This window comes from Poecilia mexicana, unplaced genomic scaffold, assembly GCF_051168715.1.
Source record: "Poecilia mexicana isolate PSO_F unplaced genomic scaffold, ASM5116871v1 scaffold_1, whole genome shotgun sequence".
NCBI classification, from domain to species: domain Eukaryota; kingdom Metazoa; phylum Chordata; class Actinopteri; order Cyprinodontiformes; family Poeciliidae; genus Poecilia; species Poecilia mexicana.
This window is the reverse complement of record NW_028263370.1, coordinates 11138097-11164151: the sequence shown is the minus strand read 5'-3', so window position 1 is coordinate 11164151 and position 26055 is coordinate 11138097. Positions and strand designations below refer to the sequence as shown.

At 38.7% G+C, this 26055-nt stretch overlaps 1 protein-coding gene across 1 annotated transcript; it reads right to left on the bottom strand.

Moving 5' to 3' along the window:
* Positions 1-580: 580 nt before the first annotated feature.
* On the bottom strand, positions 581-24915 carry spock3 (SPARC (osteonectin), cwcv and kazal like domains proteoglycan 3). The gene is made up of 11 exons (XM_014996546.2): positions 24594-24915; positions 24319-24441; positions 11704-11743; positions 9400-9508; positions 8113-8221; positions 6316-6424; positions 6058-6171; positions 5753-5974; positions 5014-5076; positions 4796-4933; positions 581-3855 (listed from the first exon to the last, which is right to left on the bottom strand). Exons 2-11 carry the CDS (start codon positions 24439-24441, stop codon positions 3695-3697), a joined length of 1188 nt encoding a protein of 395 aa, XP_014852032.2. The 5' UTR covers positions 24594-24915; the 3' UTR covers positions 581-3694.
* Between the last annotated feature and the right edge of the window lie 1140 nt (positions 24916-26055).

Here is a 26055-nt window from a genome sequence, read left to right as displayed (position 1 = left end):
CAGTGAATGCATGCCTGGATAATGTGGGCATCATAAAAAATTCACCTTGTTTTTCTCATACATAATGCATTAATGTCCGGGCATGCAAAGATGCAGAGTTTGTCACACATGCCTACAGTCGGTTTTCTTTTTTTTTTTTTTTATCTTGCAGTGCAAAGATTTTTCATATTTCAGTTTTAGACTTTAACTACAACATTGAGAGTAGTTTATTTAGATTCTGTGTGACACAACAACGCAAAGTAGTCCAAGATCGGATTGGAGGACAAGTGATACATTTCAAAATAAGTTTAATTTGTCGTTTGTTCTTACTGACATAACTTGAAAATGTTTATTTTATCCTTTTATATGTTGCGTCATAATGCTGTGTAAAATGACTATGGCCCTTTACCCAGTTCCTACAAACTTGTGACAATCTAAAATAACTCTTTACTTATAGCCCACAAACCTCAGCAACTTCTCTTTTTTCTAAATGAGATGGAAGAATAAGGAACACAAACATTCGACGCGGAACTGAGACGCGGAAATGAGGAAGGTCCGTCTCATTAGCTCATGTCCAAATACTGTCTGTGACAACAGAGACGTTGGTCAATATAGCTTTTATTTCAGCAAATTATACATACACTGTAAAAAATGCATCTGTATCATAACCTAACGCTATAAGAGCTGTGATGACAGTGTGGGGTTGGTGAAAGAGTGGCTACAGTGTCCGAGGTCTTCAAAAAAGATTTGCATGTTGTCACAGTCATAAAACGCGTCGAGACTGCAATGTTGTCCAGTTTCTAAGTGAATTTAAAATCAGAATTACAAACACTGGAAGGACATTTAAAAAAAAAAACAGAAAAAGGGACAATTAGATGGCACTTTTCAGATCTTAGCAGTTTAGAAAAATTAAGAATGAAGCCAAATAGTAGAGTAATTACTGTATGTTAGCATTAGCTGATCTCAGGTCTGCATTAATGTATTAATGTGACTTAACAACACACACATCTGAGCTGAGAGATTTTTATTTTACCCTGGAAGAGTTACCCTATAAATAGATACAGCAGATCAGATTAAGCTACTGAAACAATGGAAAAGCAAACGCTGATTATCTTCTTCTGGTATAAAGCTGTCTAAACCAAAGCTTCCTCTAGCCAGTGTACAATCTATATAAAACATTTTCATATCCAGCAGTGTTTATATGCCCTAGCTGGTAGGTATCTCTCTGCATTCTAACTATGTGACAAATTAAACGAGTGGTGGAAGCCATTGTAACGCCATCTTAAATGAGAACCCCACACACATGGCAGAACTAAGTCAATGTAATATACAGGCTTTAGAGTAAAGCCGTCAGTGATCCTGCCCACCCATCACATGTCCTTACCAGCAAAAAGGCACACCTTACAACTAAACCCCCACAGCCCATGGTGGATCTCAAAAGTCAACACACCGCTGGTAAAACGCCAAGCGTCTCTAATGTGGAAAAACTGGACCACGTGAAATCTTTTAAAAACATTTTCCACCTTTAATGTGGCATTTCAACTGAAAAACAAGCAAACCTGTCAGAGGGACAAATGCAAACATTAAAAAGGGCTTCATTAACTCAATTGCATAGCACAGTGTTAATTTAACATTGCTGAAGCACCGTTTTGATTTCCAGTCTTCTTGAGGTTGCCCTTGCCATCAGCTATAGCGAATCAGATTTATCTGAAACCAATGTATAGCTGTTGTACGAGGATTTTCTCCAGATCTGATGAAAAGACAAAGCTAAAACGGGTCAGTGAGGCTCTAAACAGCAATCCTGAAGCAGCTGCACGAGTTACTGTCAAGTACAGGTTGCATTCTGCATGCGAAAAGATTCCCCTGTGTTCTCTGTCTATTGAAATCAGTAGTAGTAGGCTTACATGATAGAAGCCTTTTCTTCCCATGAAGAAACTTATAAACTGACTAATTTGACCAAATCATTGTGGATGATGAAATCAAGCATAAGTTTTGGCCACAATTTCAAAAAGTTAATTTTAGCATAAAAACAACACTCAACACCCACAGTGAAACACGGTGGTGGCAGCATCATGATAAAAGTGGATAACGATCCAAAATGCTAGAAGCCAAAGATGAAAAGGAGCTTTATTTCTCAGCATGTTTTGAGTTCAAATACACATACAATTAAAAAAAAATTGGAATGGCCTTGCAGGAGTCGACAACTGAGAATGGCAGAAGCTCTTTGAGTTGTCCAGAAGAAAACTCTGGGCAAATATTGTCAAGCTGTGGCATGTTGAAGGAATCCTGTCAAAGAAGACTGAACACTGTGGCTGCATTAATAGTTCTTTTCACAAAATATTAGTCCCAGATTGTGTAGATTAATACGGCTGTTTTTTTTTTATCACATTTTCCTCAAAACAGATTTTGTTGTTCATTAGTTGAATTATATAGAGTAGTCATAACATATGAAAGTCAATGATTTACTATAGTCCTTTTTTATACATCACTAAACTGGCATTAAAACAGAGATGTGTACACTTTTTTATATCCACCATTTATGTTCCAACATATGTGCATGGCTCTGTTACTTTCTTTCTTTAATGTGCAAGAAATTGAATCTGCTATGCTGTGTGCTAAAATCACGCATCTGCGAATATAAAAACATCAACATCATATTTTCTGAACTCTAAGGAGCTTTCATCTGTACACACTTAAGACCTTTTTTTTATTACAACTGCAAGCTCTTTTCTTTTCTTTTTTTTTCTTGTTCTTTTTCATTTTGAGTTCCTCAAAGGTTTGGCCTCTGCCTCTACAGACGGAAACAACATTACGCAGTATTAGACATGCTGAGACAAATCTGTTTCATCTCCAGTATTCGGCCTACGACGGATTAGAAAAATAGATAACAATAATACCCCCTCTGCAGCAAAAAAAAACAAAAAAAAAAACATGAGGCCAAACAGTAAATTTGTTTTATCCTTTCTGAGCCCGTGATGATTCGACTAGATCTGCGTCCGACAGCAGCTCATATTTCTGATTGTTTTTTTTTGTTATGATTGTTTGTTTTGTTGTTGTATACGTTAATTCATCTGCTGCAGCATGTCTAACCCTTATCTTGTTTTTACCACAAAGTTATCGTCACAGTTTAAAAAAAAGAAAAAGAAACGAGATCAAAAGAAACCTAACAAGTGCAATATTCTCTTATCTACATCATCGACGTCCCACCTATACACGGGAACATTTGATAAGGATAAAAAGAGCGGACGGATGAAGTGAAGAAGACGGAGGAATGAGGGAAAAAGGAAATCTCTTTAACAATGTGCCTTCAGGCATCAACACACTCAGGCATCGGAGTGTTCCACAAGGACACGAGACACTGAAAGACATGGACTGTCCACTGTAAGGAAAGGTCTTTGCACAAGTGACCAAATCCAAGCGAATGGACCAGTTTGTCAGATAGTTATATTCTCTGCTTGGTTGAAATACAAGTGTACACGTATATCTTCTAGTTAAACAGGAGGGAAAAATCTGAAACCGTTTTCTAAAATATAGATTTTTTTTTCTTTCCTTTCAACCGATAGAGAAACAATACACAGAGAATAGTCTGTAGGCTGTTAGTATGATGAATTATCTGCCTGGGTGGGGAGGGGAGGATTCACCTAGAAACGTGCAATTTGACCAAACATACAGTAATTTAAATTTTTTTTCCTGTCATTTTATATAATATATATAATTATGACAAATATTCATCGTTTTCATCATCGTCATCGTCCTCATCTTCATCGTCCTCGTCGTCCATACCTGCCTGGTCGTTAAGGACGAATGAATCTTCGTCGTCGTCGGTGAAGAGGGAGTCGCCGCTGCCGAGATCCCCCGAAGACTCCAGGATTACACCTAGATCAAAAAAACAAATCAAAAAGAGACAACAAAAAAAAAATCACTTAATAAAAGATTGTTTACATAGTATAAGATGGACTTGTGCCTTGTTGCTTTTGTATCTTGGAGGTGGAATATTTCCAAACTGGAAAATGTTACAAGGACACTTTGTGAAGTCAGAAGTTTCTTATGAACAGTCCAATACACAAGCCTTGTGAATATACTACTGTAATCTCGGGGGAAAAAAATCTTATTTTTTGCTCTTTTGACGGACTGCACCGCATTCAAGATCGTTCCAAACATTACGCAGCGCAGCACTGATTTGTGAAAATGTTCCCTAAATCTTTCAGTGCCTAAAAATGCTAGTAATTGAGATTAGCTTGTCAATGAGCACAACAGTTTGCAAATAGCTAGGTAGTTTTTTATTTAAAATTGAAATCTAATTAGGTTGATTATAAGATTATTTCATAAAACAATTTCCATCTACCATGGGAAATGAAAGCATCATTTATCACCATTGGTTTTCCGTATTGCACTGACTTCAATAAAAATGTGTGATTTAAATGTTATGCTTTAACAAAACTCTTTGTACAGACAGTTTACAGTTAAGTTCAAAACTTGTGTATAAATAATTTTTGACATGCCTTTCAAAAATTTTTTTTAAATGCATCTTTGCATTTAAAAAAATGCAAAGATGCATTTTTTTAAATGCATCTTTGCATTTTTTTTTAAATGCAAAGATGCATTTAAAAAAAAAAACAGTTTTATTTTTTGATTTTATACATGACATTCCTTCCACATTGCCTCATTATGATTTGATATTTTACAGAACAAAATAATGTCTTCAGCCCTTACCCAAGCTCCCTGAATATAAATATAGACACATTAATTGGACAACATGCTTTCACTTCTTCCACCAGCTCAGAAACCTGACACTGTTTTCTAGCTTTTTGCATACCACAGTCTGCAGGACCGTGAGTGCGTGAGCTTGCCACTTCGTTGCCAAAGCGATCCACACACCAACACTGGCCGCTGCTGCTGTGACATTGGTGTGGCCTGTAGTAACCCTCCTCATCACAGGAAGGCAGATACTGACCTGCAGGTTTTAGCAGGAGCACACAGTAAGCAGGAGAAGCAAATGTTTTGGGTGAATTTGTTCACCAGAGGGTGGCTTACCAAGTAACTTCTTCCCAGCTTGTTTTTTGCTGATGCTAGAAAGCTCTGCTTTACACGGGGAATCTGAAAGGGAGAGACGGGGACACTGGTAACGAGCTGCAGAGCTACCTTTTGTTTTGATAACGATTTTCCTCACCATGCCGCGTCCGCTCTTGCAGCTGCAATGAGCGACCCCATTGTTGTTCTTTTGTAACAAAATATATACAGATTCTCGTCCTTAGTCAAGCAAATCTGTTTCACACAATGTCTTCAGACTGAAAATCTTGAATGCATCATAGTATAAATCCCTTCAGTTTAAGAAATCATTTCTTATTGTACTTTTTCCAAATGATTTTAATTAAAAATAGATTTTTTTTTTCCCATTCAAATGATTTTTTTTAAAGCCTCTTTAACAAAGGGGGTTATTTTGGCGAACGTGCAGAGATTTTCAGATGAGTTCTTGTTTTTTTTGGGGTTTTTTTGTTGAGTCTCTTTTATCTTAACTAAACACACTTGATCAATATTTGTTCTTTACCTGATTGAAAGAACCAGGTACAAATGCTGCAAAAGACCTGAGACATTTTATTGAAACATAATGTGTCGATACATTGCGTTTGGAGAATTGAAGAAGATTAGAAAAAAGTTACGAAAATGGTTACTGGAGTCAGGCCTAATTAGACTCAGGTTGAGTTCACAAAGATCTCAGGAGTCACAGCTGAGAAATGTTTACTCAGCCCTGAACAAACTGAAGGTGACCCACCTGTGTACCTCTGGAAGCCCGTGCACCACTCAGAGCTGGTTATGACTTTGTCGGGATGCGTATCGCATGACTTGAAGAACGCGTCAGAGCACGGCTCGTTCCTGTCCAGGTACAGGCTCTTGATCTCTGACTGGTCAAGCTGGAGGTCAAAGTTTGTGTCCAGTCGGGAGAACATCCAGCCCAGAGGGTCCTTACAGATCGGCGACGTCCCAACGTCGAACTCTGTGAGGAAGTTTAAGGATGTGCTATGAACCGTCTACGTGAGCATCAAAGTCCTGACTCAGTGAAAGTGTGTCGTGACTCACTGTTCTTCTCCGGTTTTTGGATCTTGACTCTCTGGTGGTTTCCGTTCTCGTGCAGCACTCTGAACCAATCTCTCAGGCGACTCACCACCTCCTTCAGATCTGATTCACTGCACACTGTGAAGTGTTATTGATTTAAACTTTAGTTTCATCCTATGACTCATTGTTAAGCTTCATTAATATTAACAATAAAAACGCTGCAGAAACTTTATGTAAGTTTTGTAGCCCATACAAATGACGTTCCCAGCTGAACGGTGTTACCTTTCTTCTCTTCAGAGCCCTGCTCAGGCTGAGGGGGACAAGGACACATGCCGGGACACTTTACGGAAATCTTCTTTCCGGTGATGCATGCCTGGTAGTCTAGCTTACACTGATTAAAGGGAAACAAAGACAGAAGCAACACCAGAATGTGAGAAGAGGAAATTAACAAATGATGAGAGTTATAGGGTGAGAGTTGAGAGAAACGTCTGAGATGTGCCTCGAGTGGAAAGGAGGAGCAGACAACATAATGAAGTCAAGTCAAGTGTATAGTGTCCATTGGTTTCAGGAACCAAACGTGGCATTTTCAGTATGTAGAGTACACTGTTGAAGTTTACGTCTAATGTACAGTGACTGTACATTAAAAATGGGTGGCATCCATAGTCAAACAAATCTACAAATGACACCTGATAACTTTAGCTGTCAGGTTCCTCTCCTGTGGAAACAGCTCCCAGTTTGAGTCTGTGAGGCAGAAACCCAGTCTAATTTTAAGACTAAGCTTAAAAAATGTTCCTTTTGATACAGCTTATAGATAAAACAGTGATGTTTGCCCAAGTGGAGCAGTGGGAGAGAAGAGGAAGGTAGAAAGTACGAGTCAATCCGTCGGGGAAATCTAATCCAGAAAGTCAGTTCTCCCTGCCTGTCTCAGGCCTCATTCCAGGTGTTAGGTTAACCTCAACTATCTCTAGTTATGCTGCTATAAGCTCAGGTTACTGCGGGACAAACTTTGCTTGTGTTGCCTTCCTGGAGAACGAGGATACTGCTGGCATCAACTAATCGATCTCCCTCTCCTGCAATTAAACATTTGACTTTTCATGAACATAGAAAATAATTCTACATCAGTCCGTCTGCTTCTTTTTGTGTATCTGTTCAGTTTTCTCAAACTTCCAGTCGGTCACGGCAGACGGCCGATTGTACTAAGCCGTGTTCTGCTGGAGTTTTTCCTCTCCACTGTCGCTACATGCATGCTCGGTATGAGGGATTGCTGTAAAGTCAACAAACACAACACAAGCAATTGTCTGTTGTCTATACTGTGCATGCTCATTCCAGAATGGTGAATGTTGCAAGTCAATAATTGAAAACCTTTTAAGCTAGTTTGAACAATGAAGAGAACTGTTTGAAAACTAGGATAAATTGGGACATATGTGTGATTATTTTTAAATGACTTTCTTATAAAGTGCCTTGATATGACATTTGTTGTGAAAAGATGCTATCTAAACAAACTGACTTGAATTTAATTGAATTACACATAACCCTGAACCCACCACTCCACTGTGAAACATAGTGGTGGCTGAGTCATGCTGCGGAGGTTTTATTCAGCAGTTACAGGGAAGCCGGTCGGAGTTGTTTAGAAGATGGATGGAACTACATACAGGCCAGTCCTGTTTGTTAATGACTGCAACGGACTTCGCATACAGCCAGGATGTTTGACGTTGAAGAATATTCATCTGCTAGAATGATGCTATAGTCGACATTCAGGACTAAACCGAACTGAGAACCTGTGGTACGACATAAATATTTAGATTTACAAATCCTCTCCATGCAGTCCTGACACGCTTCAGCAATTTTATAAAGATGAAAGAACAAATATCTTAGTCTTCCTCTTTATGAATCTTATAGAGAAATGCCCCAAAGGAATTGCAGAGTATTGTCTTGAGAGGGATTAGAGATGCTAAGCTGGTTCAGATGTGGTTCAACTCCACCAAATATAAAATAAAAAGTGTTGCCCTTGTGTACAAAACAGAACAACAACAAAAAAAACCAACAGAAAGCCCAATGAGTGTTGAAATGTGAGGGTACCTTCGTGGAGTAGGTGTGGCCATCACTTCCACAAACAGGCGAGGGGTGAACCACAGGACACGGCTTGCACTTCGACCCGGCGCTCGGGTGCATATTGGCATCTTTAAAACTGGAGGTGACAACCAAAAACATAAAAAGATCATTTCACCAGTCGCTTGTCACACAGTCAGCATTTTTCTATCTGCAACGTAACGTCATGTTCTTCGCGATGGTTTTAGACTTTGAACAAGGATTTGGGATTTGTGTACGATTACTATTTTGTTTTTTGTTTTTAATTATTATTTTTGATTGATTTGCTCTCCCAATGTCCTGGGAATTGTGTTGCTGCTAAGAGTGGGAAATGAGGTCAATGTGGTGTTACTGTCCTCTGTCCAGTCTGAGGCATCCCAGACTCAAACACACACAAACAAAGCCCATTCATATCACTTGGCAGCACTTTATGTCCACTGAAAGTTAGTGCCAGCGCCTGGGTAACTGGACCAAGCTGTAATGTCACACAACAGTCACAAGAGAGCCGGGCAACAAGGAGACCAGCTGGAAAAACTAAAGAAAACAGTTGCTTTGCTCATGCTGTACAATTGAGAATGGGATGAAATGTGATGAAGAATAGGGCAGAAATTAAACTAATGTTAATATTTTATTTATTTTTTAAAAATATGCATTTTAGAGCTTCATCTTTTTAGAAGATAATGTTACATTTGAAAAAAAGTAGAGAATGTACAAAACAAGTATTTTCCCCCCCGGAGATTTCTCCTGTTCTTCCTTCATTAGTGCACTGAAAATGTCAACAGGTCATCAAACAAAATTGAATTCCAGACCAAGATAGAGTATGTGATAACATAAAATTGTTTTCAAATAATTATTTAATCTATTCAGAGGGGGGACAAAGCTATTTTCATGAGAACTGAAGGTAACATAGCTACTTGATTGAGACATAAAAAAAATGTAAAAATATATAATACACCAACTTAGATAAAGAAAATCATCATTTGAAAAATGTTATGCTGTTTTTTTTTAATCTACTCAATTTATCTTTGTTTGATATTAACATTTGATTGAAGACCTGAAACATTTAAGCATGACAAAAAAAAAAAAAAGCCATGAAATGGAACTAGATTTAGTACCGAGTTGTGAATTTAATTTAGGTTAGATTTAGGGCTCGGCATGTACTGCTGATGGTTAAGGTTGGGGTCAGAGTTAAGCTATAGAAATGAATGAAAAACTAATGGAAATCAAAGGAAATTTCTGTCTTGTGAAGATAGAAAGACGCAACGTGTGTGTGTTTACCTAACTCTCCTCTGGCTGACACATGAGGCAGTCTTGTAATCCTCAGCTACACACACCTTGTGACGACTGCATTTGATCTTCAGGCAGGGGTCTTTGGCTGGATCAAGAGCTACAAACACAGAACAAAGTCGTGCATGATGAGAACTCTGTAAAGTGCATCTATGTGTGCACACTGCAACAAATTGAAACCTCAGAGTTTCCTAGACAGCAGCCGGCAAAAGCCTGCGAGGGTAAACAAAGAAAAAGGAAAAATCCTCCATGGATACACTTTTCCTTTTGTTCTTTTAACGCAGCATCAAAGCTTTCGGGTTAAGCTGTGCATTTTCCTTTTCCTTTTTAAGATCTAAGCAACATGAATATATGTGATATCTGTTTCAGTTTTTGTTTTTTTTATTTCAGTCACTCTTTCTTTGTATGTTACTAGCTGTTTCCGCTGCCCTCAACAGAACACTGTAACACTGTTAAATATCCTTAGAGCTAAAAACAGATGGTCCTGGTTTTAGTGGTTACTTTTGATCTTACAGCAGCCTGAACGTAGAAGAGTCGTTCATGGGTTAGGGTTATACATATAAGCTGATTTTACATCTGACTCTCTGGGAGATGGTTTGATCTCAGTAGATACAGTTTTTGATCCAATGTCAACTTTAAGCAACACACCTAAGAGCAAGATCCAAAGCCATTGGCTGCGGTCAGGACAGTTTGCGAATGACCTCTACTCGAAAGAACCTTACTGTAATCTCAGAGCAGCTTTGGCAGATTATCCTGCCTCCATCCTCCAACGCACTATCTAATGCTATTGTTTCCCAGTCCGTGTGTGTATGTGTATGTGTGTGTGTGTGTGTGTGTGTGTGTGCGTGTGTTTGTCGATACACTGATAAGTGAGAGGATATGTTCATGTCCTGGTGTGCCTGGATGAGCGCAGGAGATTACCACTGTCTGTAATACAAATAGCAATGAGATGATCAAAGAATAGAAAATCCTCCTGGTTTTAGCTGCTCGGTGACATTAAATGAAAAGAGTTTTTCTCTTTTCGTTTCTCCATCCGATCACCACTATCGAGTCAAGATGCCCAACAGAATGCATCCTCTCCAGTCCCCAAGGACATGATGTTGTTGCACTGACTGTGATTTAATCTGCATCCACAACCTGAGCAGCTGATTTAAAAATAAACACAAAAAAAAACATGACATTTTTGTGTGCAGGTTTGTAAGACTGTAATAAAAGGCTATGCATGTCCTTTTGTTGATTTAATCAATCCTTAGATTCCCAGGAATCTAAGGATTTTTACCCGCATTCACAGAAAAATGACTGTTCTGCCTGCAGCTTCCTGTCTGTTAAGAGTCATGTGACTTCCTCTGAGCATTGTGATCCTGCACCAGCTGAAAGAGTAGTCTATAAATCTGTCAAGATAAATTGCTAAGCCTCATAAACAACTGGGAAAGTCCACTGAAATATGTTATGAGCCAAATCATCAGTCATGTCAAAACAGAGTGAAAACATGCAAACATTATCACTAGCGCAAACTGTTGAAAACTTCATTAGGGTGTAGCAAGTTAACTTGTTAAGAAACAAATGCTAAAGATCTGCATGTCTAAGGTGAAGTGTTGTGACACAGCTTAATCTGGTTAATCCTCGTTTAAAGAGCACATTAAAGTTGTCCTGAACGAACACCTGTTTGGACAAAAGACTTGTTTTCTGGGAACAATATTACAGTAATAAATTTCTCAATTTATAAGACTTTAGATAAGCATTAAATTTTAGTCTTACCCATCACACCCACAAAATAACTTGGAAAGTTTATTAATTATATTCAGGTTTTTTTTTCCCTATAGTAAAATTTTTTATAACCAAGACATACCAAGTTTGGAGTTCAAGTAAGAAGTTTAAGATACATTGATTGGCAGCATAGAAGCAATGTATCATAGTTGTAAAATATATCTTTAACCTCTCACCCAGAAATCTACGCAACATATTTAGATGATCATCAAAAACTGTTTCTAATCCATTTGCAATGGATTTGTAATTCTATGCTTGCGGGGCAAAAAAAAGATATTTATGGGCCCAACCAACTTTTTTTTCATGACATGTGTTTATCATCTACATCTTGTATTATAAAACTGGCATTTGTTTTCAAATTCTGAGAATTTAATAACAACTGCAACTCGAATGATGTTAGTGAAACCTCAGAACAATTAGAGGTCAGCGAGCCGCTCTTGGAGTACTTTCCTTTTCTTTTTTTTTTTTTCATTATTTTGTTACATAACTAAAACACCCCGGGCTTTGCTCTTTCTCATTCTCACCCACCTTGATCGAAGGGCTTGGATGGAGTCCATGTTCCAGGCTCCTGAAACACAGTTAGTCAATAAACATAATCAGAAAAAAAAATGTTCAGAGAATATTCTGAGAAGGTATTACTGTTCACTACAAGCACAACGATATAGGTCTTTCAATGCAGAATACCAAAAATAATCATCATACAAACCTCAACCTCCTTTGGGAGAAAGCATTACAAAGACAGAGAACCAGGAATTAATTTTAAAACATAGATATTGCCTTATAAAATAGGCATGTGGCTATCTAGGAAACAAAACCACACATGCTACTGCATTGTATATTGTTGTAGCAATACGTGTTTGCGGTATTATAAAGAGCTGGTTTGAAACTAGCTGCTCATCATCCTCACTCACATGCGTTAACTTTTAAATCTTTGGCAGGAATTTGGATTATTTTTTACAAGAAATTCGAACATGTCATTGCAAGATTTTCACTCTAGGATAAACGTAAAACGATACACATATTTTAGGTTTTAAAATATAAATAACTACACTGGTTCTTTTGGACACATGTCTTTTGACTTTGTGTGATTTATTAAATAAAAGGAATTCGGTTAACTAACCTTTTATTAACAAAAATAAAACATTTTAATATAAAAAATATTCTTCAGAACTTTGTAGTTGCACATGGAACGTTGAAGGTAATTTGAGCTAAAGGAATGTAATTCTTAAGAGTAAATAAAAGCAATGATCAGGCCGCACTAACAAAAAAAAAACAACTCTTGGTGTGGAAGTTTAGTCATGAAACATACTGGATTTGGAAATGCTGGATATGTCACATTTAAGAGATGGATCTACATTCCTCTTTGGTAGACACAGACATTGCTGCTTGCAGTTACTAAAACCATATTTTACAGCAACTACTCTTTATTATGCAGTGCATTACTTTGCATCAGAGAATAAATAATTAATCATCACTTACACAGGAAGGTGAAAAAGATACATGCAATGTTATAGTTCTTGGAGAGAAATCAGAATCATGTAAAAAAAAAAAAATCAATATGACAGTATACTGGCAGGTCAGAACTTTACAAAATCACAGATTAGGAATCGGCCACAAAGTTCTTATATTGATCTAATAAATTGTCTGTAAATAATCGATAAAGCAACTGGCAGCTGGTGAGGGTACACGAGGACTCGGGTAATACGAGCTGGGAAAGGAGCTCATTAAGCTTCCTGTCAGTTAGACTTTGAAGCATCTGTAAGACTGAAACTGACTCTCAGCTTAAGAAGGAATAACGATAGCTCTGGATAGCTTTGTTACTGAACAAAACCATGAATTGCTGTTTGTAGCAAAAGCTTCCCAATAATTCATTTGTTAAATTTGTTAAATAAAATCTAAGAGGACATCTAGATATTATTTTTAGTAGAGTATTTTATAGTAATTCCTAAGATTCTATAGGACTGGGCAATATTATTGGATTTTGGGGGGGGGGGAATGTCAGCATCTGTCTTATTGTCATTTCGCTAGAGAATATTGTTTTTAGTTTCTAATCTCTGCGGAGCGCCAGTGTAGGGCAGTGAGCTCTGTATGTGACATTATCAGGATTTGGAGGGATATGTAAATCAGTTTATCATCAGCAAAAATTTGATAAGATACATGCTGCGGTTGCTGCATGAAATGGAAGAAAATGAATCCTGTACAACAAAATAAGAAAAGGGTCCAAATATTCATCTCTGAGACATAATATGTGTTACCATGGCCGTTCTAAAATTATAGCCTTTTTTCTCATTTACAATACAACCAAGGTATTTAGTAAATAACTGCACTTTGGACACTTTATAATCACTAAGACCAAGTAACGTGCTTCCGTTTGCCATAAGCACACAGGCAACATTCAGACAAAATCTTGCAAACTATTATTGACAATTCCTGACTTTCTGAGAGGAAGTGTGTAGAACTTCTGAACAGAGAGCCGAATTCAGGTCCACATGCAGTGAAACTGAAAATGTGGTGCAAGTCGCCCTGCTGACAGGTACACAAGATTTATTGTACCTCTTTTTATTTGCAGGCGGGCACTCTTGTGGGTTTCAGAGTTCCTGTGCCAGATGCTTCAGTTGATAAACTTGTTTTTAAGCCTGTTTCTGAGGACTTCTTACTCACACAGCAGCAGTCTGAGATTCAGCAAATAAAGCCGGGAGACTCCTCCAGCCAGAGTCATCTGGTATGGGACTGAATGTTGTTTGTACCCTTTTCCACTGAAGATAATAGCCACATGTTGAATTTTGTAAAAAGGGTTGCAATATAAAAGCTGGAGAGCAGATTGAGGGTCTGTTGTGAGCTGCTGGAGGCAACTTTTTTTTTTTTTTGGAGGGGGGAAGGGGGGCTTCTTAGAAACTGCTCTCTGTGGCTAAAAGGACTTCAAATAAAGAGAGGGAGAAGAACAGAGTCAGCACTGCTCTGGCTTTAACAAGATGGAGAGGCCTTGATCTGAGATCCCACTGCTATACGGTAACATTCAGAGGTTCTCAGCTCTGCTCCTTAACACACATATAAACGCACACAACGAGTTTCTAAAGTGCACACGTTGCTGTCAAAACTCCCAGGCTTTTTGTCATCTTAAAAAATGAGATCCTGATGAATCAATGGAAAAAAAATTCCCCATCCTGAGAATTCAATCACACAAATCTGTTAGGGATGAATTATAGACGAAAGCTTCAAATCCTTGTTGCTTGAATGAGCACACTCTTGTTTTATGCAACTTTTTATCTAATTTTGACATTAGTTCTTTGCTTTATAAATAATAAAGGGAAAGCAGATAAATGGCTTTTGAGAGTCAATGTCACTCTCATCATCTGACATCAATAAAAAAAAAAACCTTTAAGAAGAGCCTTTTACCTACATGTTTTCCTTTGCATATCCTCATTGCTATATTCTTTTAAACCTCCTCAGTGTAGCTATGAAATAGAGCTTTTTCAGGTGAAACATTTGTGTAACTAGATACTTCACATAAATCTTCCCTGAGGTAGTGACTCAGTTCAGTGCCCTGTGACTGCAGCCCTGCAGTCTAAATCTGGAATGCGTCAAGGTGAGAGATTTGCTGGCTTTTAATAGAGGGACGAGCCACAGAGAATCCCAGCAGGTGCTGGCTTCTGATTCAAATGTAAAAGGGGATTATGAAATAGTGAGCGCTCAGTTGTTTAGCCCAGTGTGAGTTCAGACGTCTCACTCCAAAGACGTTTTGTCTGTCTTTGGGTGCCTACACTCTGTTCTCCACCACAATGATAGGCTTTTCTTGTTTCTTCACAGGTCTCCATTGTTTCTGTGTTTATCATTCGCAGTCAGTCACTCTCATGCATACTTGCACGCAGTTTGCCTTCAGAAGTTCTGAGTCCCATTATTCTCTGACCCCAACATGCTCAATACTTACAGATGATGCTACTCCACCCTTAAACCCTAGTCACTGATAAAAATTAAATAAATAAATAAATAAATAAAACATTCAACCCTTCAAATTCCTTTAACTGTTTTCAATACAGTTAAAGACTGACATCCAGGCTGCTATCAGTGCAGCTTTTCATATCTGGTGATTTTAAACTTTGGGGTTTATGCATTTTCAATTTTAGGTCAACATTGGTACAAGAACTGGAAAACCTAACAGCAGTGTACCACAGTATATAAATATGCACCTGAGTGTTTATAATGGAGTGCTGAGGCAATTATCAGACAAATGCACAATTTAATATAAGTTTGTGGCACCTGCAAGGATTTTGACAGGAAGCATATGAAGTGTGAAAAAGCCATCATATTATTAAAACCAGAAAAGCTTGATATGCTTTGAATGGTTTCTAAAAATAAAAAAAAAACCTTAAGATAACACCTAAAGGCAGCCAAGTGGAACTGCTGCATTATGCAGCTCAGAGGGCTTTGAAAACATAAAACAATGGCCTCTAAGGAAACGGAAGTAAACCTTTTAAGTTGGGACTTGGGTGAGGAAGGTTAAAAATCATCATATTTCTTCACTGAAGTGCTCTGCTTGAAATAATTCTGTTATGAACGAACCTACTTGATAATATCAGGTGTTTTTTTTTTTGTTTTTAAAGTAAAGTTAGGCAGTTATTTCTGCCTATTAATCTTTATACAAGAATTTTTCCTAAACTATCCCAGCTCATTTTATTTGGACCCTCTGCTCCGGATACAAATAATTAGTGGCCCCTTACAGCAGTAGGAGCAGAAATTTACTTTAAACGTTTACGACTGAAATTAAAATCAGTATTAGTAGGTCAAAATTGTCCACAAAAATCTCCAGCAGCGGACTTTGGGGTGTTATAAACATCCCCTTAGTTACGGCTTTGAAAAAGATAAGATGCTTATAAAAAGATAAGCAGAGGGGAAAACAGTGACTTTATCTGGGTGACACTTCCTTTCTTCCTATAAGGAGCACGGGGTCGACTCCTGTTCTTCCACAGCTCAAATTAATTTCTCCTTTCTGCCCTGCATTGTTGATCTACCTAACCCTCTACCTATTCAGCAGAGGCTCCTCTGCACCCATCCCCTTTCTTCTTTCCCTGTTTACTGTCCACCTATGTAATAAAAAAAAAAAAATGGAAAGAAAATGTCGGTTCCTTTCTAGCTCTGCAGGCTGAGACAGAATAATGAGAACATTGCATTACAGAGGCCGGGCCCTCCAGAGAAGCGAACACAGCAGAAAGACAACGAAAGTGCTTGCGGTCTGATTCCTTAATGGCTTCAACGGACACATCGGAACAGAACAACGCAAACACAGAAGAACATCCAAACAAACAAACAAACAAACACGAAAGCGCTTCCTGCACCCAGATATGGTCCCATTAGCAAACCACAAAACACCCAATGTGAGCGCTGGAATCTGACAGCATTAAACACATTAAATAATTGGAGGAGCACTAACTCAACTATAGCCTCAAAACACCAAATGCAGCACTGAGCACAAGTGTCCATACCACTGAACATTTTTTCCACATTATACAAACAGTTGGGTGAAATGGGAACGTGGATATTTTCAACATACAAATCTGGAAGACGCGAGCGTTTATATTCAGCTCCCTCTTAGCTAACGCTGTGTTGAATCACCTTTAACCTTTTCTTGCTGCTTCAAATCTTTTGGCTTCACACATCTAGAGACTAATTTGTTTGCCCATTGTTCTTTGAGAATTTGGCTGGATGAAAAGTGTCTGTGAACTTCTGTTTTTTAGGGGGTTTTTTTTGTTTTTTTGCCACAGTTTGGATACAGGTCTGAACTTTTACTTTGTCATTCTGACAGACAAAAATGGTTTGATCCAAACAATTCCACCGTAGCTCTGGTTGTATATTTAGAGTGGCTGAATTCAAATTTGGTCTCGTCTGACCTCCTTCCGCGTGCTTGTTCACGTGGCCAATTTTAAATGGGACTTTCTGTGGCTTTCAGTAGACCCCTTTCACATCACAGTTCCTAAATTAACACCAGCCTTCACATCAAACAAGGCTTTGCAGGCCATATGACCATTTAGCTGGAATCACAAAGGTTGTGCAGTTTGACAGCCTGCCTCTATGGTGGGTTTCTCCTTGAGGACTTCCCTTCGGCTGAGTTCAGATGCACCCAGTGCTTTAGACACACACACAGTTGTTGTGCATCAACATAAGCATGTCATTATCATCATCAGATTCTACCAGTTTATGATGTATCTGCTCTGAGCCGACCTGCACACGTGCTGCTGCAGCTGTCTTTGCTTTGTGCTGCGTTACACTAGTTCTGCAATCCCATATTGCACCCTTACAGTTTAAAGAAGATGCTGATATTTCAGTTTGAGAGGCATATCAAATACTTCTAAAAAAAAAATAACTGAAATACATAAGTGTATCTGAAAGGGACTAATAGCTTCGTTCTCGCAACAACCAACCAATTGGCTACTTCTCTGATTAATGCACTCTTTGGGCAGCCTCTTAGTTCAGGTGGCCGGCCGTGTCTTGGCATGCTTACACTTGTGTCACTGTCCTATATTTCCAGACACACACACATGCAGAACAAAAAAAAGAAGACTTTCTTCTGATTAAGAGCATGAAAATCGGGAATAGAAACATTCAACGTGGAAACGAAACAGTGTATTTGTGTCCACTAGCTGCCTTGTCTAAAATTGCCAAATGTGAAAAGGGATGTGAAAATAAAGTGAACCACAAGCATCGGGTGTGTGCCCACAAGAAAAATCCAGGTGTTTCTCACCTTTGCTGGTCTGATTATACCTCTTCCTAAATGTACCCCAATTGCTTCTTTTTGTCTCTAATCTGCTGCTTTTTTTTTTTTTTTTTTTACCAACGTCCAACAGGAGACCTGCACGTTAAATTCTACTGGCTGTTTTTCTTGCCAAAGCTTGTGGCATGCATGCTCGCACAAAATACACGCAAATTCTTACCAAGGTGCTCTGAAGTGGAAAAGGCCTCAAGCTCTGTACCTTCCCAACATCATTCACACTCCACAACACAAACAACACAGGACACACACGGACGCTAAAAAATACATAAAGAATGGGGGAAAGATAAAAAAAAAAGTATAATCTCTTCTAATGAGACTGGCCTGACCAGGACATTATCTTGTTCTCACGGTAAACCATGCAATCAAGTCTCTGTCATCACAAATCATTCACCACTTTTTTTTTCCAATTCATTGCTACAATAATCTTTCTCCTGAGTTTATCTCAGGCCCCATGTCTCGGCAGCCATCCTAACGGGGCTTACAGTAAGTCAGCAGCCAGGCGTCTATCTTGTGCACTTAGTGTGAGATCCAGTGATGGCTTTTAGAGCCGAATGAAAGCAACATTGCACCACATGCTTGCTGTATATACTTTAAGTTGCACTATATGGATAGTTTCTGCACAGGATGGCTACCCTGGAGGAGTAATTTGGGCGTAAAGACTTGTGAGGACCATATATGTTGGTTATTGGATCAGCTTTAGCAGCACTGATTGGAAGCGAAAGCTTCATGGAAAGCAAAGACATGGCAAATAATCTCACTGTAGGACAAAACTGAAGTCAGAAGTTATGTAAGTGGGATATCTGGGATTCGTCTGCTTTACCTCCTAGATTGGAAACTGATTGCAGAGTTTTTCTGTGTAAAATAAACAAATGAACTGAGGTTTGGCCACCATATTCTCTTTGTTTGATTTTACACTACTGCTTGTCCACTGTTCCATCTAACATCAGTGGGGTAGTTTACTTGAAATGACAATAGATGCAAATAAAAAGCCTCTGCCACTTTATTAAGCCCCTGAAAATAAAATTCGAAGTGGTCAGCGTGTCACAGAACTACAGTTTGCATTGTGTTTGTGTTTAAAGCTTGTGTCACTCCAATCACAGTCAGCCTTGCACCTCAAGGCGGACTGTGCCTTGAGGTGCAACCTCTACAGAGCGTGCAATGTACAACTTGGCAGTGTTGTGACAGGAGAGGATGCATTTGTTCCATTATGCATGGCGGCATAAATCAGACTGGCATCACTTCCAAGTTTTGCCTACCACACATGCATCTGGCCAGAAAATTAACCTTAGTATTAGCTTTAGGAATATAATTGCACAACAAAATGCTGAAGCATTTATCTAGAAAGTTTTATTTGGGCTCTGTTTCTGAAAATATTTCAGCTTTGGCAGCTGTGCAGGGATACAAGTCCAAGTGTCTGCAGTGCTTGCAAAATAAAAAGTGAACATTTTCAAAACCGCTGGCATTTACACAAACACCTTCCACAATGTACTGATATGCTACTGGCTGAAAGAAAAAAAATCTCAGCCGAAGACAGCACCTGAAACAGGAAATGAAATACACCCAATATAGAGAGCTCCACTTCTACTGCTAAGCTTCAAGGTTAAAGCAAGAAAATGAACAAATTATCATACCTACATACTGCTTTACGTGAGAACGCCCAATTGTTGCCACATAGGGAAAATGATGGTTTTCTATTTATCGTTTAACAAGTAAGAGTCTTTCTTTTCAAAATAACTGAAGCTTCTTTAGATTTTTAGTGCATGTCAATTTGTATGTCTTTCATGTCAGATTCTCAGTTTAGCTATAAATTTGGGATCATTCTAAGGCACAAATATAAAACAAATATGCTTTCATCTAAACCATTCCATTGTAGTTCTGGCTGTATGCTTAGAGGTCTGTTGGAAAGTGAACTTCTGCCATAGTGTCAAGTCTGTTTCAGCCTCAAATACGTCATTATCCTGTATTTAGCTCCATGTTTTGAGTTAATAAAAGAGGCATATTAGAATTAAAATATTAAAGACTAAACACAAAAACACTTTTTGTTGATGTCAAATAAATAAAATAGGAATTTAAATATAAATTCTTAAAATGTCTCCTTTGTTTATCCCATTTGAAATATTGCTTTATTTTAGTAAAGTAAAGAAAAAGAAATATAAACAGGCAAAGACAAAATAAACAAATTGATATCTTCAATGAAAATTTTAGCAGCTTTCAAGGAAAACAATCAAAACAGTAAAATAGACACTGTCTATGCTTAGAAAGGAAACAAATTTCAATCTTTATATCCTCATTGTATAGTTTAGCCATTTTCAAAGACAAAATAAAAATGAATGACTAAAATAAACAGACACAAACAAATTCAAATTAGGGGAGTACTGATTGGTGACATTCATTTACTTCATCAGAACATAATTTGCAGAGCATGCTACTCTGTTTTCTGTCCAACTTTAAATAGCCAAAATACTTTCACATGACTAAACTATTCCTGTTAAATATGTCTCATTGTTTTTCTTTTTTTTCCCGTCATGCCGTACCCTTTATCTGAACTAAGAGGCTGCAGCTGCACAAACATTAGAAGTTAGCTTGTCTGACTGCTACTGTGCTGCATGTGTCAACCTAACTTTGAGTCTGTCTTTTCCAGTCATATGATTGTTCCAAACTGGACAAGCTCTTACTATCACTGGCTATCGTCTTTTCTTTATATTGAAGGACTTACATCAACCTTTTCTCATATATCTATCAAGGAAAAATCAAAATTGCTTTAATTTTATTACCCAGCTCTACCGATTATGTGTACAGCCCACAATATTCAAATTTAGTTGTTTTTTTTTGTATTGAACCATGCATTCTTTTAAAAAAAAAAATCTGTGGCTGTGACATGACAAAATGTGAAAAATGCGTATGGATAGTTGTGCAAGGGGCTTTGTCTGTTTTACTGTCTGTCTCCTTATTTCAGGAAAAGAGGTAACCATAAATAGAACAGACACATGGCCGGTAAAATTTACTCTCCAACCTTTTGTTCCTGGATGCGTATTTGCATAATCCAATTTAGAACCTGAGGCGTATCACATGGGTCCACCTGCGCTTAAGGGCTTTGCCGTGGCTAGCAGAGAAAACGTCTGTCCCGACACTAAAGGAGATGAAAAATCGAATAAAATAAGAAACAGAAAGAACACCACTTCTGTATCTCTCTCTGGCTCTAGAGCTATAAATCCTACATTTGTAGCACACAGGAAATGACCTTCTATTGAGTTTGGAGTGTAGCTTTATTTTACTGCAATTCTTTACCTTGATGTTTTTCTGACTCAATCCAATGACAAGTTTTTCTCAAAAAGATGGTTTCTAGGCTTAATGTGCACGCCGATCCTTTTGCTGCACATAAAGCTCATATTTGTTATTGTGCGTGTGCGTGTGTGTGTGTGTGTGTGTGCGTGCGTGCGTGCGTGCGTGTGTGTGTGTATGTTTGTGAGTACAAGTAGGAGCATGCACTCTGTTGCGCTTGTGGAGCCATTAAATGCGTGGCTAGAGGCATGATATCTTTTTTTAGCAGAAGACAGACCATGTGAAGCACAGAGCAGTAATTTCAATAGTTTTCAACAGCAGCGGCTACTTGCTGAAAACATCTTAAGAAGCAGCATTCAAGTCCCCCAGTGCACAAAACAAGAATAACAACGCTCCTAAAAAGGAAAAAAAAAAAAAAAAAGCACAGCATTTTCTTACTAAATGGTTGTTTAATCGATACAGGAATTAGTGCAGAGGAGGGTGATTAATTGCAGCAAACTGAGCAACAGGACCACATGATCAGAGGTATTATCCGCCAGAGTCTGCAGGAGCATTAATGCCCTAAGTGGCCTTAGCATGCCAGGTTAATGGTGGCTGACATATAGTCTGCTGCTGAGGGCTTTCAGCAGCAGCATAATCAGCCAGATCACTTCACAGTAAATCACTGTTATGCTGAGAGAAGAGGCAAATCACTAGGGAAGCATATGTAGGCTACAGGTAGGCCTAATCAGACAGACAGCCTGTAATATTCATTTAATGATCCCACAAGGATGCCATGTCCAAGAGGACATGCTCTACATTTCAGTGTTTTAATAAGTCCTCGAGATTTTTTTTATATCATTTATGCAAAACCAAATAGGAAATAATAATATATTCGCAACATCTTGGCTTATATTTCTTCACAGGCTGACGTTCTATGGGCCATCTTTGTAGCCAAAATGTGTCTGGTGATGCGAAATTTTTGGTCCTATTTCAAATGTTCTTATTGTATTCCTACAGAGAACTTTGATCATCGGACTAGAGCAAATAAAACACAGTTTAACCCCCTGCCAGTGAGGCCAGTGAGAGGTTGCCAAGAGCCGCAAAATTCTCACGAAAAATACATTTCATTGTTTGCTTTGTGGTCCAGTTTTCAAAAATATGTCAACTTTTAAATTCACTCAGTTTGAACCAACACATTTTTAAAAATCCAGTTTCCCCATTGCTTCAGATAATTCATATGAAATTATTTTTTTTAGAATCTAAAATGTTAAACATGAATTTAATTAATATTAAATATGTTAAATGAATAAGTTGATAGATGTGCTTAGCAGAACCAGAATTTAAAATAGGAATGAAAATCTGTAAGATTCTCGTGGTATGATGACCTCGAGCGAAAACATCACGGCTTCCGCGCTATTTGCACAAACATTCAAAACACGACTGTAAAACATCATCCGATTGCTTGTTGTTATTTATTTTCTGGTATTTCCCTTTTCTACAATTGTAACAAGTTGATATTTGCTAGCTAACTAGCCATGCTATCGGTCAGGCTAGCCGGCCCACAGCTGGTCGCTTACCAGACAGCTACAGGTCAATTCCCCCCTTTGCCAATTGGTAAAGTCCCCCTCCCCCATTTACCCACATGTTCCCCTTTTGTCTCATCCCACATCTAGTTGTGTATCAATGCAGTTATCTTAGATGACAAATATTTTTGATTAATTGTGAAGTAAAATACACAAATGGGCAAATCTCGTATTTTCTTCTTCCTTGTTTATCTGTCTATCTTGAGTGGTAAGTGGAGGACAGGGCTGCTACGTCCTGGAAGGGTCGCCTCTCCACCTCAGGGTAACACAGAAAGAGACACATGGCAGAAACTGGCACACACACACACACACACACACACACACACTCACTGCACCTAAAAGCAACTTAGAGAGCCAAGTTATCACAACATGCATGTTTTTGGATGATGGGAGGGAGCCAGAGTATTTTGAGAGAACCGATGTTCATGGGGAGAACATGCAAAGTAAAGCAGAAAGGCAGCCGTGCCATGTGTCATCCTGCGGCAATTCAAACATCAGTACATTTTTATATTATATGTTATGTTATTTTATGGAATTTAACTAAAATCTTGTTTTAAACCCTGTTTCTAATTATACAGGTTCTGATTCATGTTTGGGACAATTCACTCTTACAAAATATGACTCCCTAATATAGAAAATTATTATAAATCCTCATTTATAAAAGTACACATAAAAAGTTCACCTGAAAATTTCAAACTGAAGTATCCAAGTAAGTCAGGTACCAAACTGGCCGAGGTGCAAATAAACCCCAAACAGACATTTTGCACACTGCAGTTTGAAACCTAAGTACCTTAATTAGTTTCCACTCCTTGACTCACAGCGTTTTTCACAATTAATTCCAAATGCTTTTTTTTCTCCTCCTTCTTCTTCTTCCTTTTGACTATTTAAACCCTCTTACAAACAGTGGACTAGCACAGTGCAGCTGCAGGTGGGGGGAGAGGTGGTGGCGCTATGGAAAAAAACTATGACGACTCAAAAGTTTTCTTTAGAACACTATGGTGATAAATTGTAATGGTTTTATATCTGTAACTTTTATTAACAACAGTAAGCTGCACCTTGCGATGCTTAAACAAGAGTCAATTAAAACTGGCCTTCCAGATCCAATTCTCCTCAGGGTCCCAGTCAACCTCGGTGCGGCCCTGTCTCTACCTATTTGGGCCCTTTTCGGTCACTCACAGACAGCTTTGTGTCTCTGAGGCCTTGGCTACCGCTGTTAACCACACAGCTATAAAAAGAAAAAACAAAAAAACAAAAACACACACACACACAAGCAAGGATCCTCCCTGAATGGTTGTTGGTTTGTTCACAGCCTGAGTGAAGAGGCTGATGAACGTGTGACAAACATAACAGAGGAACCCGTGACGCGTCGCTGAGACAACGAGATGAAAACGAGGAGCGCATGATCTCAACCCAATGCGTGAGGCTGTGAGGAGGGGAAAAAAAGGGGGGACTTGGGAGGATGGGGGTTGGGTGATGTTGGTGATGGTGGGGGGGTATTATCTGCTAATAAAACCCAGAAACGTCACTTACATCTCTGAATTTATCCCATCTTCCGGTGAGCCACTTATCGTCCAGAAAATTGCCGCTGTCCGAGCGAGCAGAGACGTGCCCGAAGGCGACGGCGCACACACACAGCACGGCGACGCTCAGCATCTGCGGATACACAACAACAAGCGCGGAGAGGAGGACGCTGGATCAAGCTGGAGGACATGGCAACCGCGCTGAAAACAGAAGCGCTCCAAATATGCGACCAAGCCAAACGAATCTTGGTGTGAGCATAATAAAATATATTTCCTTAAACCCACCTTGTCGCAGCAGCTGCTCCTCAGACGGTATGTGCTTGACGCCGCTTTCTGTCACAACTAATAGCAGCTCTCTCTCTCTCTCTCTCTTTCTCTCTCTCCGCACCGGCTGTCTGTGCGCAGCAGCGGGCGGGAGCGCGCAAGGCACCGTACGCGTGCCCGGCGCTCCGTCTCTTCAGTGCAGAGGTTTACTACTATCATTCTGTCGCTACACCGATTAAAAGCCTATTCCTCATTAAAGTAAACACGGGAGTCGCGTTTAATTGAAAATATGATTTAAAACTGACAGATAAAGAACGTTGTAAAAAATGTTGAGAATTAAAAAAAAAAAAAAAAAGTAAAAGTTTGTATTTCCTTTATTATTGTTCTGCTTTGCTAACCCTCCAAATCCCAACAGGGACTGGGTGGGCTTTGTTTGCGCCAGAAGTGACTCACATTCCCAGCAGAGATCAGCCGCAGCCAGTCTAACGTGACGCCACAAGATAGCACGGTTTCCACGCTCCTAATAGCCCATCCTGATTGATTTGTGATTGTAGTATAGCGCAGCCGCCCGCTGCGGGGGGTTAGTGGGCTCTGGGACATGCAAAGTTCAAAACGCAGCTAGTCTCTACTTATAGGCTGGTGGCTTTCTCTTTCGGCGGACACAAAAGCAAGTCGCAAGACAAAAATACAACAAGAATAACCAGAATATCCAATTTAAGAAATGCATTAGCTTCAATTCTCAAAATAAATAACAAATGTCTAAATCTCCCGAAATTTTAACCTGCTAATTTCCAATTTTGTCAGTTAAAAATATAAAAAATAAGTCCCTTAAAATTGCTGATTTATAGTAGATTTAAAAAGACACCTTAATTCCATGGAAAATAATAAAATATTAAATTCTGAAGACATTTTAACACCAATATCTCAAAAAAGGAAGTGTTTTGCTAGGGCAAACCTACAAAACGAATTGCAAAATCCAGAGGGAGACACAGATTGCTGTCTTATGAAAGACTTGAATAAAAACATTCATGAAAAATTAAATCCACCCCACAATATAAAAGCAGGCTAGTTTTTAATTTTTTGCATGAGCAAATATATGCAAACAAAAAGTAATAATAAATAAAACACACACACACAAAAAAATAGAAATGCCGAGGGACCCTGGAGAGTTATGAAGCAGGTTTATCTAAAATATGCGCTCTGCATGTGTCCTAAAAACTGATTTGAATAGTTGGGTCCCTGCCTAATAAATATGCATCACAACTCAAAGTGAGTCACTTATTTTCCTCCTCATTAAACTATCCAGTGAACCATTGTCTCACGTATGAAAGAATAATTGAGGGCGCCGTATCCTGCTGTTTGGATGGCTTTTCAGTGGCCGCTTTTTTTTTTTTTTTTCTGTTGTATTCCAGGTTTTATAGGAACATAAAGCTCTCAAGGTTTTAGGTAGCTACCATAGAATCTATTTGTGTCAGGATTGTTT